This window comes from Dipodomys spectabilis, unplaced genomic scaffold, assembly GCF_019054845.1.
Source record: "Dipodomys spectabilis isolate Male_0828 unplaced genomic scaffold, ASM1905484v1 ptg000158l, whole genome shotgun sequence".
Taxonomy (NCBI): domain Eukaryota; kingdom Metazoa; phylum Chordata; class Mammalia; order Rodentia; family Heteromyidae; genus Dipodomys; species Dipodomys spectabilis.
In genome coordinates, this window is record NW_024870835.1 from 4,288,623 (window position 1) to 4,307,915 (window position 19,293).

At 39.6% G+C, this 19,293-nt stretch overlaps 2 protein-coding genes across 5 annotated transcripts in view; one reads left to right on the forward strand and one right to left on the reverse strand.

Annotated features, from left to right (window-relative positions):
- The first annotated feature begins 118 nt into the window (after positions 1-118).
- Positions 119-4,058, forward strand: Rps6 (ribosomal protein S6). The gene is made up of 6 exons (XM_042692919.1): positions 119-220; positions 701-832; positions 1,368-1,578; positions 1,742-1,888; positions 3,659-3,816; positions 3,925-4,058. Exons 1-6 carry the CDS (start codon positions 215-217, stop codon positions 4,018-4,020), a joined length of 750 nt encoding a protein of 249 aa, XP_042548853.1. The 5' UTR covers positions 119-214; the 3' UTR covers positions 4,021-4,058.
- A 2,319-nt stretch (positions 4,059-6,377) lies between these two features.
- Positions 6,378-19,293, reverse strand: part of Dennd4c (DENN domain containing 4C) — a 114,436-nt gene continuing 101,520 nt past the window's right edge. For 3 of the 4 annotated variants that reach the window (XM_042692879.1, XM_042692876.1, XM_042692877.1), the window contains 4 exons: positions 18,305-18,422; positions 11,162-11,312; positions 8,231-8,295; positions 6,378-7,931 (listed from right to left, as the gene is read on the reverse strand). In XM_042692879.1, the coding sequence (XP_042548813.1) occupies positions 7,795-7,931; positions 8,231-8,295; positions 11,162-11,312; positions 18,305-18,422 (471 nt within the window). In that variant the 3' untranslated portion in view covers positions 6,378-7,794. The remainder of the gene's footprint in view (positions 7,932-8,230; positions 8,296-11,161; positions 11,313-18,304; positions 18,423-19,293) is intronic. The other variant, XM_042692878.1, reaches the window with a different exon arrangement.

The following is a 19,293-nucleotide window of genomic DNA, read 5'->3' on the forward strand; positions in this document are numbered from 1 at the left end:
CAGAAGCTGATCCACCGGCGCCGCCCAAAGCTCAAGTCCGCGAACAACCTGCCCAGACGCAGAACAGCGTCAGGAGCACCGCCTCTGAGGCGTTCACTTCCGCCGTCTCCAGGGCCTCCCAATCTCGCGAGGACTCGGAGCGCTATGTGACCTCGGGTAAGCGGAAGTCAGGCCTCTTTTCCGTGGCGCCTCCCGCGCGAGCAGCTGCTTCACCATGAAGGTACGCGGCGGTAGCGGCTGTCTGAATTGACTTAGGGAACTTGTGCCTGGCCTTAGCACTCTTACCGGGGTCCTGGTGCTCTGAAAACCCGGATCTGGGTAGGGAAAGGTCTGAGGCAGGATAAAGCTCTCTTTTTGGGGACCCATCCTCCTGGGGGTGAGCGGATGGCGGACGATTGCAGCTAGACCTCCGGTCGGCTTGGGAAGCGCCATGGCGGCGCCCTCATTGCCCATCCGGGGCGGACGTGGGTCTTGGGGCCTAGTGTGCGACAAGCCTGTGGTTCGGCTCTTAGACCAGTTACGTCCAGTTCCTGGCGTCCCTCTGGGGTCTGAGGCAAGCGTGCGTCCTGCTACTGGTCGCCCATTATCGTGCTTGTAGTAAAATGACTTCACGTCTCTTGCAGCGGTACAACCGTTGTGTGTGGTTCTACAGTTTTCTGTGTGAGTGGCTTCTAAGCTATGTTTCCCTTTAAAACCTTAGCTGAATATCTCCTTCCCAGCCACTGGCTGTCAGAAACTCATTGAAGTGGACGATGAACGCAAACTCCGTACTTTCTATGAGAAGCGTATGGCCACAGAAGTTGCCGCTGACGCTCTGGGTGAAGAATGGAAGGTAAAAAAGTTGGCTCTCGAATTATGGCAGTCATAATGGGAGAAGACATGATTAGTTATTTGGAGTGAAGCTCAAATTTTGGGTTCTGTACTTGGGCCTTAGGTTACTTCCAAGTGTCAGTTGATGTAGTAGAAGCAGTCACTTAGTGGACTTGTCTATTGCATTAGGCTGGAAAATTAACATGAATTATAGTACTTGCTACATTTATCATGCCAAATGGTCAGTTATTCTCCAAAGAATTAAGTGCAAGAAGAAGTGTGATTTGTTTTTTGCTCATTAGTAAATTGGTATATACATTTTTGTCACAGGGCTTTCTCTTGGAAAACATGTTAGAAAAAATGGAAGTTGAAAGACATTTGCTAGATACCTGGCAAATTGGAAATGAAAACAATATTGGCAATAGTGGTGCTGGAGTTTTAACTCTGCTTCATGCTCCAGTTGAGGCATGCCCTGAACGTTCAAATTGGCTTTAGTGAGTTGTATAGTGTTTTAGAAGTGAATCCAAATATTAATATGTCATTTTATATTCATGCAGGGTTATGTAGTCCGAATCAGTGGTGGGAACGACAAACAAGGTTTTCCCATGAAGCAAGGTGTTTTGACACATGGAAGAGTTCGCTTGCTACTGAGCAAGGGGCATTCCTGTTACAGACCAAGAAGAACTGGAGAGAGAAAACGCAAATCTGTTCGGGGTTGCATTGTGGATGCCAATCTGAGTGTTCTCAACTTGGTTATTGTAAAAAAAGGTGAGCCTTATCACAAAGTCCAATTTTCATATTGACTTGTCCCAATGGCTTTCTTATTTATATAGTCTATGCATTGGCCAGTGAGCTTCCTTACTAGTTTTAACTACAATTCAACATAAACCCATAATTATGAACCCTAAAACATTTTGTCTTGTTTCCTAAGGAGAAAAGGATATTCCTGGACTGACAGATACCACTGTACCCCGCCGTCTGGGACCCAAACGGGCTAGCAGAATCCGCAAACTTTTCAATCTCTCTAAAGAAGATGATGTCCGCCAGTATGTTGTTCGAAAACCCTTGAACAAAGAAGGTAAGTGGAATTTTGAAGTTTGGACTTGGTGTAAATAGTGATTGGTCAGATTTTTGCATAAAACCTAGAGAATGAGTTTAGGTAACTTACCAATTTTAAGCTCCTTACCTCAGACTTAGGAATGCCAAGGAAGAGGAAAAATAAAGGTGTTTGTATTTTTACCTACGCATTCTTTAAGGTTTTCATATCAAGGATATAATTAGTGCATTGGGGGTGGCTAAAAATGAAATAGAAGCAATGCTTTTTTTCTACTGCAATTTAAACTGGTTTTCTGTTGCCAGTAATAGTTTAGCAGAATGAAAGTCAGATGTTGCAAAACTGCAGTATCATAATGAAAGGGTATAAAGTTTGGGTTTGGAGAAGAAGAGTTGGTGCTGGTCCTGGGACTTGAACTCAGGGCCTTGGACACAGTCCCTGAGCTGCTTTTTTAAATTGTTGTTCAAGGCTAATTAATGCTCTACCACTTGAGCTACAGCTCCACTTCTGGCTTTGCATAGTTTCCTATCTGGTCTGGCTTCAAATCAAGGTCCTCAGATCTCAGCCTCCTAGAGTTGCTAGGATTACAGGCATGAGCCACCAATGCCCAGCTAGAGGTTTTGGTGTGTGTGTATGTGTGTATATATAAATACCGTACAGAGGGGTTACAATTACATGAGCAAGGTAATAAGTACATTTCTTACCAAGCATTGTTACCTCCTCCTTTGTTTCCCCTTACTATCCCTTCCCATCGAGGTTTTGTAATTTTAAGAGCATATATCATGTTCATTATGCAACATGCTCCCCACCAGAGTGGGAAGGGTCCAAACCAGTGATGCATAGCAGTAAATTCTCTATAGAGAATAGGGTGCATTTTTTTTTTTCTGACATGTCTGGAATGTGTGGGTTTTGTTGTCAGGCATTTTATCACATAAAATTGTTAGGTATGTTCTTTGGTCAAACCAAATATTTAGGTACCTATGTAGAACAAGTTCTAACTAAGATAAGTCTAGATCCTGTCCAGGCTGGGTACAAATGGCAGTCCTCAGATATTCCCCAAGTAGCTAGGATTAGAGATGGAAGCCATTGTTAGTCAGCTTTAGTTTTATTTGCTCAAGTTGGCAGAATCTGTCAGGAAAGAGATTCAAGCATAAATGGTGATATTGAGTGTGTTTTACAATTTTGATAGCTCACACTTAAACATTGAGTGGCACTGGAAAATAATGGCATTATGTTTTTGTTTTGGGGGGGCGGGGTCCGGTTGTGGGGGCCTGAACTCTGGGCTTGGGCGCTGTCCCTCAGCTCTTCAGTTCAAGGCTAGCGCCCTGCCACTTGAGCAACAGCGCCACTTCAGGTTTTTTTTTTCTTTTTTGCTTATGTGGTGCTGAGGAATCGAACCCAGGGCCTCATGCATGCAAGGCAAGCGCTCTACCACTGAGCCATCTTCCCAGCCCCTGGCATTGTGTTTTTTATCTGTAGCTTGAATTCACCGTTTCTTGCTTGAATTGAAACTGCTACTCTACTACTTAAGCAATACCTCCAAATCCTACATTTTACTGGTTATTTGGAAATAGTCTCCCTGATTTTTCTGCCCAAGCTAGCTTCAAACTCAGTCTTCAAGGTTTCAGCCTCTTGAGTAGTTTAGACTTACAGGATAACACCGGCACATAGTAAACTCTTAGCAATAAATACTAAAGTGGTTTATGCATATTAGACAAGTGCTTTACAACTAGGCTATAACTGCATTCCAGTAAATATATTACTGAGAATTGATTGGGTCATGTTCATTTTTAGGTAAAAAACCCAGGACCAAAGCACCCAAGATTCAGCGTCTTGTTACTCCACGTGTCCTGCAACACAAACGCCGCCGTATTGCTCTGAAGAAACAACGTACTAAGAAAAACAAGGAGGAAGCTGCAGAATATGCTAAGCTTCTGGCTAAGAGAATGAAGGTAAATCTAAGATGATTGTGGGAGAGGGGGGATGATAAGCAGAACTGGCTTTGTTTGGATTTGTGCTTCTCATAGATAAGAGCCATAACTGTGCCCTTTTGTTCTTAGGAAGCCAAAGAAAAACGGCAGGAACAGATTGCCAAGAGACGAAGGCTGTCCTCTCTGAGAGCTTCTACTTCTAAGTCTGAGTCCAGTCAAAAATAAGAGTCTATCAATAACAAATAAATAAGACCTTAATTGTCTCCTTTATTGGCTTTATTTAGTGGGATAAATGGGGGGAAATGAGTCGTTTAGCAGACAAAAGTATTAAAAAAAATTGGGATAGTGATCATGGCTCAAAGCCAGCCCGAGAGACTCATCTCCAATAAACCACCAGAAAACGAGAGGTGGTGCTGTGGCTCAAGTGGTAAAGCTGAAGGACAGCACCAAAGACCACAGTTCAAGCCCCACAACCGACAAAGAACTGGGATTGTGATTTTTCTGGAATGGAATTTAAGATTTTTTTTTATTTCAAATTTTTATTGTGAAAATACAGAGAAGCTAGAATTACATAGGCAAGATAATGAGTACATTTCTTACATTGTTGCCTCCTTTGTTTCTCCTTCCTATCGTCTCCCTCCCACTGCCAAAGTTGTAAAGTTCGTTTGTACATCTCATTGTTGCAATGGGTCTACCTGTATCCCTATTTAAACAATTTTTTTCCCTTCCCCTCCACAAATTGTACCAACATCAAGTACGGTGAAAGGGGTTATATCGTGGGGGAGGGAAATTTAAGATTCTTAAGCATAAAATATTGAACATACTATTTTCAAAAGGTGATTGAGTAATGGAGAGATGACTGCCAATATTGATCATGTTGGTGTTCTACCTGAGCCATATCTACATTCTGAAAATGAATGGAATAGGACCCTTAGGATCTGTTTTTGAAATGGTCTTAATGTAGCACTGGCAGGCAGTGAACTGACTAGGAGAATCGCAAGGTACAAAAACAATGCAGAGTAGATTTGTCACTCATGGAGCCTGGGGTGGTGTCTCAGCTCAAGGTGAGCACTCTACCACTCTACAGCATCACTTCAGTTTTCTGATGGTTTATTGGAGATAAGAATCTTATGGACTTTACTGAAGGGGCTGGCTTTGAGCTGAGATCCTTAGATCTTGGCCTCCTGAGTAATTAAGATCACAGGAGTCAGCCACCAGCACCTTGTTTCAAGTAGCTTTAAAATGTAAATCCCAAATCAGTGCTTTGCAAATGTAATCATACCTATAATCCAAGCTATGCACAAGGCTGAGAGTGTAAGGATCACAGGGGAAAGCTAACCCCAGGCAGTAAAATCCCTAAGACTCAATTGTGCCACCCAAAAGGTGCATAGTGCTAGCTTTCCAAAACTCAATTGTGCCCAAGCCCCATGGCCAACCACACTACCAGCTTGGTAGTTTTGGTGAAATGCAGTCTGGATTCAGTAGCTCTTATTAGGGCACCCTACTTTTCTTATTCAAGGTGTGTAGTCAGCTGCTTTACTCTAGACTCCAACTTAAAAGTGGAAATTACAAGGTGGGGTATAAGCACTCTGAAGATTATCAGACTGGGTATAGGGAAATTACAGCTGCCTTGTCTTGAGAAAATCTGAAATAGAACTGGTGGCAATTATGGGAATTAACTACAGAGTGTGCACACTGGCTATCATTGATTCAAGTGGTTCTGTTATGGATTCTGGTGTCATTAGAAGCATGCCAAGAGCAAACTGGAGAAAAGTGAATGCATAATTTTTCTTCAATAATAAAACTTACCAGCATTATGCCCACCTTTGGTTCTCAGCTCCACCTAGACCTGAGCTCCTCCCAGCCCTGGAGTTCCCAACATGCAGCTGGCCCCTCCCTCTCTCCACTCAGACCCACCTCTTAGAAATATGGCTCTTCTAATCTTAATAATGATCTTTATCCTGTGCCTGCTTGCCTCTGCATGGTCCCCTGGGATGGATGTGAAGGATACTTTCAGCTTTCAAAACAAAAACTCCCTAAACTGGTAATTTCCTATTAGATATTTTTGCTACACAGCAAAAAAAAATTTATGCTCTTTCAGTTGCTATGGTCAAGCTGAACTGAAGACAGTTCACAATACCAAGCTTGGGTTTTGCTAAGCAATCTAAAAGTCATGGTTCAAAGTCAACTCAGGAAACTCAGTGAAACTTTTATCTCCAATTAACCACCAAAAAGGAGCTGTACCTCATGATAAAGGGCCAGTTCTGAGTGAAAAAGCTGAGGGACAGCACACAGGCCCTGAGTTCAAGTCCTAGTACCAGCATAAATGTTAATGTTACAAAAAGATTGTGTTTTTCCTTGGCTCCACAAGATTTCTGCCTTAACTTCACTGGGATGCTTATGTGCCACCATGCTTTCCTATATTTTCCTACATGTGTAGAGACCTTGTTTACACATTAGTAAAGAAATTGGTGAACAAGTTATTTCAAGCTATGAAGAAGACAAGAAAAAAAACATACTGGGATCCCAACAATTCTAACTACAGGTTGCAAAGACCCTTAAAATGTAACAGACAAGCACAGTGAATTTAAAATTATTTTTCATTTTATTCAGCTGCAAGTTTTATATGCAAGTTAAATCCAAAATGTGTTGGGTCAATAAGTGTTCTAAATTGCAAAAATATATACTCCTGAGACAGTGCAAAAGATCCAATTTGAAGTTAATAAAGATGTACACAACTTCCGATAAATTCTTTTTTTAGCATTTTAACAAATTCAGACTAGAATTTTGCATAGGTCAGATTAAACTTCAAATGTTGAAATACTGATACAATAACTAATTTTTAGTAGGATTTGTGCTGTTAAGTGTATCAGATGGAGGTAATTATTTTGTGTGTCAACTGATTCAGTCACCTGCATAATTATTGTAAATTCACACACATACGAACGGTTGGGTTTTAAATGTAGAGTTAAGGCAAACTTATATTGTTCATAATGGATGTTTTTTAACAAAAAGCATGATAAATGTCAAAAGTAAGGCATGTGAGGTCATAATTTTCTTAAACCTACTGGCAACAAGCTCAATGAGCTTTAGTTTTAAGACTTAATTGAACCTAAAAAAAAGTATTTACAAATGCACATTTTTACTCAAAAGCATATAAATCTAAATATTGTACAAGAATAAAACATGTTTGCAGTGCAAGTTTATCCCACAGGTTTAAAAAAAGTGGCAAAAGATTTCAGGACATAAACTATATACTTGTGCATTTTAGGCATGTTCCAAATAACTGTTATGAAGTTAATTTTAAGGCTACTGCAAATGAACACAGTATTGGAAGAATATGGAAGTACCTGGATATTCAAGATACAATTCATTAAGCAAAATAATTCATAATAAAAAGGTGATATATATATATTAAATTTTTAAATCAAGGAAGGCAGTTGTCATGACTTTTAGATAATTTAGGGATTAATGACTACAGATTAGTTTAGCAGTAGTCATTTAAAAGGCAATGAGACAACCCTTTCAGAAAACTATTGCAACATGCAATTTAAGTATTTTAATAAATATACACTTATACACATAACTACACAACTTCCCTACATATATAGTCACACAAATAGTTGCTCTTACAATTGAAATATTTCATTTCCTTTGAGGTTAGGCAAGTTTGATTTGCCATTCCCCAAATCTTTCAAAAATATAAACAAATATAACAAATGCTTCAGATGACTTGGTTTTTCTTTTCCCTATTACTATCCTACTACAAATACTGTGAAATCCAAAAAAAGTTTGCAGCAGAGAAAGTTTAGGAGTTGAAACTTTTCAACATCAATAAACCTAAGGACATGTTAATGGCATTTTTAGACGATTCAGTGTGAATTACCATTTGAGACATTTCAATTTTCACCATTTCTTAGGATTTGGAAAGCACTTCTAATGTTTCCAGACACAATCTGTTCCCTTAGCACTGTGTTGAAAGCCAAATGAATCATTTACTTAAATGAGAGGCGCTCCAAAACACTTCCTGCACCACTCCGCGCTGATACTTGGTGGGGCATCAATTCTCTGTAACTTTTTAAGAATCTCTGAAGACAGACTATTGTATGCAAGTCCATATTCGTTGTCAAAAGCCTCTGAAAGACATTTTCAAAAAATGTAGTTGTAATTGGTTAACTGCAAATAATCAAGTTCTGCATATTCAAGTTAGACATTTAAAGATAGTGATCTTTCTAAAAGCAAGTATTTATATATTGGCTATCAGGTCTGTTTTTCAGTGCTAGGTTGAATCTGGACCTTTGTGTATACCACACAGTTTACCACTGGGCTAAACATTTGACTAACACCATTCCACCAGCTACAGTGAAAAAAAAACCTAAACTTTATCAAATAAAATTAAGAACCACTCTAGTAATTCCTCACTTAACAAACTTACCAATATCAATATTTTCTCTTCCAAGAGACACTAATGATAAGAAAAGGATTTCTCTGTATAAACTCCTGTAAAACAAATGTATTTTGAAAGTTAATGGGCAAATAATATAAAGTCATGTATACACAGATGTAGGCTCATTTAAAATATTAAAAACAGATTAAGTTCTTTAGCATTTTGTATGACCAACAATTATGTAACCACATAAACATTCTGGGTTTGCTAGCATACTACAGGTATATGAGATGTCTTTTGAGGAGGGTGGAAAATGCTAAATTGAATTCTGTGCTATTTTTGCAATGTCCTGTGTCTGTTTCAAAGTCTTGAGAATTGGAGATGGAGTTCAGTTGTATAGTGTTTGCCTAACATTCTCAAAGCCTAGGGTTTGATTGCCAGCAAGGGAAAAGAAGGAAGAAAGCCAGGTCCTGGTGGCTCACGCCTACTCAGGAGGTTGAGATCTGAGGATCATAGTCCAAAGCTAGTCTGGGCAGGAAAGTCCAGAAAGCAGGAAGTAGAGCTGTGGCTCAAGCGGTAGAGCACTAGCCTTGAGCTGAAGAGCACAGGCCCAGAATTCAAGCCCACGACCGACAAAAAAAAAAAAAAAAAAAATTAAAGGGAAGAAAGGAGAAAGGGAGGAAGGTAAGGAGGGAAGAAAGGAGGGAGTGAAGGAAGACAGAAGGGAAAAAAAGGAAAGTAGAGGTCATAAAGCTTTATTTACTTCAATGACAAAGAGAACTTGTAACTTTATTACAATTAAAAGTACAGTAATATTTAACTAAAATTTATAACTAAAATTTATAATAGCAGAGTCTTAAGTCTCTTGCCATCGAACGAAGTAATGATTTTGGAGAAAAGGGTCTTTTAACCCTTGGACAAAAGGTAAGATATGGATTGCCTCTTTATTGCTCATCCCAATAGCAAAGAATAAATTAAATAACTTTTATTTGGTGTGGACATATGAATGTCACAAAGTTAAACATTAAAAATGAGTTTCGCAGTTGGGCCTGGTGGAGCTCACCAGACATAAATCAAGAGGATTCAGTGTTCAAGGCCAGCCTGGGCTACATGAGATCATAAATCAAGAAGAAACCAAACAAAACCTCCCCAAAACAAGTGGAAAAGAAGAAAAAAGGAAAAAGAAAAGGGAAAAGGACAAGGAAAGACTTCACAACAGCTAAAAATAAAGAGCTTGGAATATGGCTCAGTGGCCCTGTGTTTGCCTAGCATGCAATAAAGCCTGGGTTCAACATCTCCAGCACTGCAGAATAAAAAAATTAAAAATAAGGATGAGTGGGAAACTTAAGAGATAAACTAGGGGCTGGGAAGTTGGCTCAGTGGTAGAGTGCTTGCCTTGCATGCATGAGGCCCTGGGTTCAATTCCTCAGCACCACATAAGCAGAAAATAGCCAAAAGTGGCACTGTGGCTCAAGTGGTAGAGCGCTAGCCTTGAGCTGAAGAGCTGAGGGACAGCACCCAGGCCCAGAGTTCAGGACCCAGAACCGACAAAAAAAAAAAAAGAGATAAACTAATTTATAGGGAGAAAAAAATTAGCAACTAACACTAATTCTACAACACCTCATGTAGCTTTCTTTACAAAAAGCCAGAAACCATAATAAGACATTTCTGGTATTACTTCCTACTCTTAAACTACAGACACATACACTTTAAACTGTAAAGAGGTCATCTCTACCTCCACAGTTGTAATCAGTGAATCCATTCATTTTTCAGTCAATTCTTGCCCTATCATTTCTGAGTTTATCTTCAAAGAGACCGTGAATGAGAAACATTAATAGTATTTACGGGTAATTGAATTTTCAGAAGCTTCTACTAAGCTTCACTCACCAAGACAGGTAGGGATCAGTACTGAGCCAAACAGTTTAGCTAACACTAAAGGACCAACACAGTGTCAGATCCTTTATAGAATATTGTTTCTAAGCCGGGCGCTGGTGGCTCACGCCTGTAATCCTAGCTACTCAGGAGGCTGAGATCTGAGGATCTCGGTTCAAAGCCAGCCCGGGCAGGAGAGACCGTGAGACTCCTATCTCCAATAAACCACCACAAAACTGGAAGTGGCGCTGTAGCTCAAGTGGAAGAGCCCTGGCCTTGAGCAAAAGAGCTGAGGGACAACGCCCAGGCCCAGAGTTCAAGCCCCACGACCGACAAAAAAAAAAAAAAAAGAATATTGTTTCTATCACTTTCCTAAATTGTTTCGACTTCTAATCCTAATCCCATTTTATATATATTACTTATTACTAGTATTTGAATTCAGAGCCTCAACTTCCTAATCTGGTGCTCAACTGCTGAGCTACGCCTCTGACCCTCCATACTTTTACAATGAACAAAAAAGATCTGTGTGTAATCACAGAGCCTACCTGAGTAGCACATATGTTTACTGTTGTTAATAAATTCACAAATCATTTCCAATGAAGAGCAGCAGTAGTTCCCAAAATATACAGTGTATCTTAAATTTCAATGATTTATTATCCTAAAATTTAATCTGTGTACAGGTATTTTTATTATATCTTTGTGTGCAATCATGAAAGGATATATTTGGGTAGCATTTATCACAACAACAAATACATATTAGGCAACAAATACGTATTTCTTTTACAGATATTTTAAAAAATAGTATATAGGCCGGACGCTGGTGGCTCACCCCTGTAATCCTAGCTACTCAGGAGGCTGAGATCTGAGGATCTCGGTTCAAAGCCAGCCCGGGCAGGAGAGACCGTGAGACTCCTATCTCCAATAAACCACCAGAAAACCGGAAGTGGCACTATAGCTCAAGTGGTAGAGCGCTAGCCTTGAGCTGAAGAGTTGAGAGACAGCGCCCAGGCCCAGAGTTCAAGCCCCATGACCGACCAAAAAAAAAAAGTATATAAATTTAAAACTTGAAATTGAGTTGCATCAAGTAAAACATATGAATACTATTACCTTTGTCTTTTCATGTCTGGTTTCACTTGCTGGGAGAGCAGGCGGATGGGCCTAAGCACATCATTATGCCGAATACTCTGCCTAATAGCTTCTACCAAAGTGCTTGTGGCTTGTTGTTCCTCTGATAGAAGAGATAATTTCTTTTCAGAATCTAATAATAAGAACACAGTAAGGTTTTTTCCAATTATTAATGAAATTTTCTTTTCCAGAGTTCTGTCAATTTCTAGTTGTCTAGTAAACATTATCTCTCTGTTGACTGCAACATTAAGTGACAATATGCTAACTAAAAAATTACTCTACCAGCCAGGTGTCAATGGCTCACACCTGCAATCCTAACTACTCAGAAGGCTGATATCTGAGGATCACTGTTTAAAGTCAGCCTGGGAAGACAAACCTGAAAGAATCTTATCTCCATTTAATCACCAAAAGCCAAAAGTGGAGCTGTATGGCTCAAATGGTAGTACATTAGCCTTGAGCACAAAAGCTCAGGGATGCGCACACATGCGCATGCACGCACACGCACATACACACACACACACACACACACACACACACACATTTTCCTGCTTTCTTAAGATAATGGAAATCATGGGCTGGGAAGGTGGCTCAGTAGTAGAGTGTTTGCCTTGCATGCATGAGGACCTGGGTTCCATTCCTCAGCACCATAGAAGCAGAAAAAGCTGGAAGTGCACTGTGGCTCAAGTGGTAGAGTGCTAGCCTTGAGCTGAAGAGCTGAGGGACAGAGCCCAGGCCCCATGACCGACCAAAAAAAAAAAAGATAATGCGGACCTATCCCTTTCCCCGCAACATTATAGTTTCTTACCTGAGGCTGAGATGTGATAGCTAATTTGAACTCCAGCAGCCATCTTGTGGTCATGAGGCAAAAACTACTGATTATAGGGGCTGGGAAGGTGGCTCAGTGGTAGAGCGCTTGCCTTGCATGCATGAGGCCCTGGGTTCGATTCTTCAGCACCACATAAGCAAAAAGAAAAAAGCCAGAAGTGGCGCTATGGCTCAAGTGGTAGAGCGCTAGCCTTGAGCTGAAGAGCTGAGGGACAGCGCCCAGGCCCAGAGTTCAGGACCCATGACCGGACCCCAAAAAACAAACAAACAAAAAAAACTACTGATTATAAAACGGACACAAGGATCCTGGTCCTCTGATGGCAGAGGAGTTTGCCTACTTCTCCTAAATTTTCTAATTCATTATTTCTTTAAAATTGTTTCTTTTCTAATTGAAAAATAAAGATGTATGCTATACAATACTATATAGTTTGTAACATCTTTATATGAGAGAATAATCTTACTTGTTTAAGCCTCTGTCATTTCCTACTAAACACAGCAAAGTCTAATCCTAATTAGGACAAATATATTTCTAGAGCTACTTAAGGCAAACATTTATACAGATCTCACATTATAAAAGTGCTTTAGTCATAAGAGTGAAGTGGAACCATGCTAAAAATTAAACCTATAAACTAAAAAACAGGTGTTTAGCCAGGATAAAGTAAATACAATATTTTAATATGGCAAGTAATTCTGGGAGCTAACTATCTATGTTAGTAAGAGAGAGTAATGTCTACACAATAGCTCCCCCATCAGCCTCATTTTAGTGCTTGTCATGAAGTAATGTAGTTTTTATGTAACACAGCTCCAAAATAAACCAGTAACAACTTATTTGTTTAATTCAAAGAAAGTGCATGAAATCAAGAGGATCACAGCTCCAGGTCAAACAAGGCAAAAGAGTTCATAAGACCACATCTCAATTTTAAAAAGCTAGGTGCGGTTCCATGAGCCATTCATCCCAGTTACGTGGGAAGCAGAAGCAGAAGATCATGATACAGATCAGCCTCAGCAAAAGTGGTCTTCCTATCTGCAAAGAACCACAGGGAGTAGCCTGAGTGGCAGAACATCTGCCTAGTATGGTGAGGCCCTGTGTTCCAAATCTAGTACTGCCAAAAGAAAATACAAAAAGAAAAGGAAAAAAATAAAGACAGTTCTCTAATATGACAGCAAGAGGAAATAAGGGTTATGAACTGACTCTCAGCTCTTCAACTGAATAGACTTGACTTTCAAACTATATACTGTAACTTTAGAGTATACATAACACGCAACTTCAGTATTCTCCTTTAATTTTAAAACTGGTTTATTGACCAAAAAAAATTTTTTTTGGTTACTGGGGATTCAACCTAGGTAGAGACCAACTAAGGCTCCTCAGAAAATTCAAAGCCAGACTGGGATATAGCCAGACATAGCATCTCAAAAAGCAGTGATGATGATGGTGATGTTAATAACTTTGTAAGAGTATACAATTCAATGGTATTTAGTATATTCATAATCACATCTTTTTTGTTCTAGTACTGGGCCTTGAACCCAGGACCTCCTACTTGTGTTCTATCAGTTGAGCCACACTTCCCCTTTTGCCATTTTGCTACTTAATTGGAGATCAGTCTGATTTAGTTGCCTGGGCTAACTTCAATTGACATCTCAGCCTCCCAAGTAGTTAGAATTACAGGATTAAACACTGATGCATGGCTAATTTTACAATACTTTGGCCACCCCCAAAAGACTAGCCTTAGCCCTAGGCAAATGCTTGTCTACTTTCTCCCTATATAGTTTTGCAATGTTTTCTGAAATTTCCACATAAAAGAATCTTTATATGATCTTTTGTGACCAACTTCTTTGTTGTCAGACACTTTGTATTCATATACTGTTTTGTAGAATGGGAACTTTCTTGTACAACTACTTAAATAAAAAAAATTTAGGGGCTGGGAGGGTGGCTCAGTGGTAGAGCGCCTGCCTTGCATGCCTGAGGCCCTGGGTTTGATTCCTCAACACCACATAAGCAAAAAGAAAAAAGCTGGAAGTGGCGCTGTGGCTCAAGTGGTAGAGCGCTGGCCTTGAGCTGAAGAGCTGAGGGACAGTGCCCAGGCCCAGAGTTCAGGCCCCCCGACCGGATCTCCCCCCCACCCCAATTTTTTTTTTTATTTGGTACTGGGGGTTGAATGTAGGACTAATTGTTTGTATTTGGTTTTTGAAATAGGGTCTTGCTAAGTTTGACAGTGTTAGCCTCAAATTCAGGGTGATCTCAAACTTTACATCCTTCTGCCTTCAATTGCCAGTAACTAAGAATACAGGAATGGGCCACCACTTCTCATTGAGACAGGATTTTCCTATGTTTTCAAGCTTCATCCATGTTGTAGCTATGAATCGATATCACACTGATTTTTTTTCAGTACCCAATTTGAACTCAAGGCCTTTCATTATTCCAATGTAAGGATATACAAATCTCTTTTAGGATATACAATTTCCAATTGCTTTGCGTCTTGTCTTTTTCTTTTTTTCTTTTTTGGTCTGAAACTGGAACTCAAACTTAGTATCTGACACGTTAACTCATTGGCTGAGGCTGACACTGCTACATGAGCATGCCTCCAACCCCAGAGTTGATTTTTTCCTTTTTGCTTTACTTATCCATTCATAAGATGATGAACATTTAGGTTGTTTCCATTTTTTAGCTGTTATAAAAATGCTCCTCCTATGCCATGCCCTGGTGGTTCACATCTGTAATCCTAGCTACTTAACGAGGCTAAAATCTAAGGACCACAATTTGAAGCCAGCCCAGGCAGAAAAGTCCCCATAAAACTCTTTTCTCCAATAAACTACTCAAAAAAGCCTGAACTGACGCTGTGGCTCAAGTGGTAGAGCACTAGCCTTGAGCAAAAAGCAGCTCAGGAACAGTGCCCAGGCCCAGAATTCAAGCCCCAGGACTGGCAAAATAAAAGCTCCTATGGACATCCGTTTATATGTTTTGTATAACACACACACACACATACATACTATATACACATATATACTATAATATATATATAATTATATATAGTAACTGCATACCATTCTTAGATTTGGGAAACTTTTTCTAAGCAACTGTACTATTTTTATTCTAATCAGCAGTGTATAAGGATTCCAATTTTTTCATATCTTTCCTAACTCTTATTATTTATCTTTTGTATTATGGCTATCCTATAAAGCATAAAGTCTCATCTCTTTTCAGCTCTAATATACATGTCCTTGATGACTAGTGATACTGAGCATATTTTCAAGGGCATTTTACCATTTGTATCCTATACATTTTTACAACTGCCAATTTTTTGTTATTGAGTTGTAACGGTTCTTTAAAAAACAAATCACTTTCAGGATATATAATTTACAAGTATACTTCCCTCCAATCTGTAGATTGACTTCCCATTTTAAGTAGTGTTATTTTCAGCACAGATATCCCTTCATCTCCCTTCTTCTCCCTTTCACTTCATTTTTCTTCCCTCTCTTCAGAGGTAGATTGGGTCTTGCTATGTAGCCCAGGCTGGCCTTGAACTCATAATCCTCCTAGAGTACAAGCATATGCTACCATTTCTGTGTACAATGCATCTTCATCAATGTCACCCTACCCATCACCCTCTCAACCCCCATGTATAGTGACACGTCAATATAAGCTTCGTAGTGAGTTTTTGGTTTTGTTTTGCCAGTCCTGGGGCTTGAACTCTGACTGGGCACTGTCCTTGAGCTTCTTTTTGCTCAAGGCTAATACTGTACCACTTGAGCCACAGCGCCACCTCTGGCCTTTTCTGGTTTTTTTTTTTTGTTTGTTTGTTTTTGTTTTTTCCGGTCATGGGTTGTGAACTCTGGGCCTGGGCGCTGTCCCTCAGCTCTTCAGCTCAAGGCTGAAGAGCTCTACCACTTGAGCCACAGAGCCACTTCCGGCTTTCTCTGCTTTTGTGGTGCCGAGGAATCAAACCCAGGGTCTCATGCATGCAAGGCAAGCACTCTACCACTGAGCCACCTTCCCAGCCCCTGGCCTTTTCTGTTTATGTGGTACTGAGGAATCAAACCTAGGGCTTCATGTATGCTAGGCAAGCATTCTACCACCAAGCCACATTCCCAGCCCCTGTAGTGAGTTTTTAAGTTGAAAAGTTTGTGGTCTACAATTTTGCCCTTCTGTTTCCAAGATTGTTTTGGCTACTTTGGGTCCCCTGAACATCCACATGAATTTTAAGACAGAAGTACCAATTTCTGTAAATTTACCTGCACCTCTCCTAAGAGGTTGCACTGAATCTATAAATAATTTTCTGATCCTAATAATCAAATACTAACTTATACAATTCAGGAACATGGGATTTTGTTCCATTTATTTAGGCATTCTTTTTTGAGAGGAGCAATATTGGGATTTGAACTCAAGCCTGCTAACAGATGCTCTAACACTAACCTTTCCTTTACCACCCTTATCTCTTCTTGTTTTAGTTATTTTTCAGACAAGAGTTTCAGATTTTTTTCCCAGAGTTAGCTTCAGATTAGGATCCCTGTAACTATGGCTTCTCTATCAGTTGGGATTAGACATCTCTTATCATATACTGTTGAGAAGGGGTTTTACTAACTTTTTGTCCAGGCTGCCATTAAACTGTGACTCTCCTGATCACCTGCCAAGTAGAAGGGATTAAAGCTGTGAGCTACCACATTTGGACTAATTAGAGATTCTATTCAGTTATTCTTTAGATTCCTTAACAATTATTTCAAAGTAGAGGTTTTGTACCTTGCTAGCAGAATTTCTTCCTAGGTATTTTATCCTTCTTAATGCTATTATAAATAAGTAGTTTTCAGTTACATACTGGATTATTCATTCAAAATGAAGAATTCCAGCCAATGGTGAAAGCATTAGCTACCAAATTTTATTTATTTTTTATTTATTTTTTTTGTCGGTTGTGGGGCCTGAACTCTGGGCCTAGACACTGTCCCTCAGCTCTTCAGCTCAAGGCTAGCGCTCTACCACTTGAGCCACAGAGCCACTTCCAGCTTTCTCTGCTTATGTTGTGCTGAGGAACCTAGGGCCTTATGCATGCGAGGCAAGCACTCTACCACGGAGCCACCTTCCCAGCCCCTAGACATCAAGTTTTTAGTCCCAGTCTCGAAAAAAAAAAAATGTATGAGAATACAATTAATTTCTATATATAATTTTTCATCCTGCAACCCTGTTGAACTTACTAGTTCAAATGTGTATATGTGTGTGTTCCTTGGGATTTTCTATTTATTCTATTTATTCCACCTTATCCATTGTTTCAGTTACTAGTGGTCAACTAAACAAAATAAATCATAAAGTATACATGGCAATACAATAAGAGGGGAGTCATCTGTAAACCAAGAAGACAGACTTCAAAGGGGGAAAAGAAAACTTGCTGACACTATGATCTTAAGACTTACAAAATTCTAAGAAAATTAATTTATGTTGTTTAAACCACCCATCTGTGGTATTTTGTTATGGCAGCCCTATTCTATTTGTAAACCATTTTAACATTTCTCTCATGTGCTGCCTATTAATATCATTTGCCTGCTAATACTAGGATGTGTTCTGTCTGTCTCATAAAACTTCTGAATACATGGATGATAACCCTCTATCTCTTTTGTGAAAATAGCTTCTAACTATACAAGAGTAAAAATGAAACAAGAATCCTTGGAAGTCTCTATGAGACTTTTATTATAATTGGAATTATAATCTTATACCAACATATCAATATTACTTTTCCACTATGGGAATTTATTCTCAAAATAACCAGCAAATTGCTATTTAATAAAAACTTGCTCTTCAACTTAGTTGATATTTGGTATAAAGTGTCAGCAGAATAGCAAATCAATTTGAATTAATAAAAATCACTTGTTTTCCTGATTTTTGTTTGGTCTTGCTTTGTTGCTCAGACTGGCCTCAAAATCATGATTTTCCTATGTTAGCCTCCTAATTGTTAATATCTAATACTATTCTTTTCTTTTTTTATTCTTCTTTATTGCTGAATAGTACTATTCTACTTTTTTTGGGGTCGGGTCCGGTTGTGGGGTCTGAACTCTGGGCCTGGGTGCTGTCCCTCAGCTCCTCAGCTCAAGGCTAGTGCTCTACCACTTGAGCCACAGCGCCACTTCCGGCTTTTTTCTTTTTGCTTATGTGGTGCTGAGGAATCGAACCCAGGGCCTCAGGCATGCAAGGCAAGCGCTCTACCTTCCCATACCCAGTACTATTCTACTATTATACACAATTTGCTTATCCATTACCTGTGAAAGAGATTTGGGTTGTAACTGAATCTTTTATGTTTTTAATTCTATTTTACTTACTAGAATTCCTCCAAGAAGCATACAGAGGTTCTTCTGGTTCCTGATGAAGATTAATGTTATCCCATAACAGCTGAATATATACAAGTTTGCTATCTTGAGACAAAGATGACAAAGGAAGCTAAAAGACATTAATAAAAAATATTAGCATTCCAAATGTAATATGGGCTGAACACAACTTGATTATATATAAAATAGATGAGTTATTTCAAAACTTTGGCACTACATTTTTTTTTTTGGTTGGTCGTGGGGCTCGAACTCTGGGCTTGGTGCTGTCCCTGCACTCTTCAGCTCAAGGCGAGCGCTCTACCACTTGAGCCACAGTGCCACTTCTTGTTTTCTAGTGGTTTATTGGAGATAAGAGTCTCATGGACTTTCCTGCCCAGGCTGGCTTTGAACCGTGATCCTCAGATCTCAGCCTCCTGAGTAGCTAGCATTACAGGCGTGAGCCACCGGTGCCTGGCTTTGGCCCTAGAATTTTGAGCAAAATTTTAAACTATTAATGTCGGGTGAGAAATTTCTTTGCTGTTCTGACATAGGTTTCTCATTCTGACTTTCAAGGACTGGAATGACAACTTATTAACTAGCACAAGTCTAGATGAAAGGTTAAATAAACATCATTACAACAAATTGCAAAGTAAGACAAACTGGGTGTTTCTATTTTCTTACCAAATAGTATTGTATCATCTCAAAATAAAAAGTCAAAGTCAAATTAGAGTTTCTGAGTTATTTTGTGACAGTCCTGGGGCTTGAACTCAGGGCCTGTGCACTGTCCCTAAGCTTCTTTTGTCAAAGCTAACACTCTACCACTTGAGCCACAGTGCTACTTCTGGCTTTTTCTGAGTAGTTGATCGGAGGTAAGTCTCATGGCCTTTTCTGCCAGGACTGCCTTTGAACCTTACTCCTCAGATCTCATGAGTAGTAGCCTCATGAGTAGCTAGGATTATAGGCATGAGCTACCAGGATTCACCTACAGCCTTGTATTCTTGCTT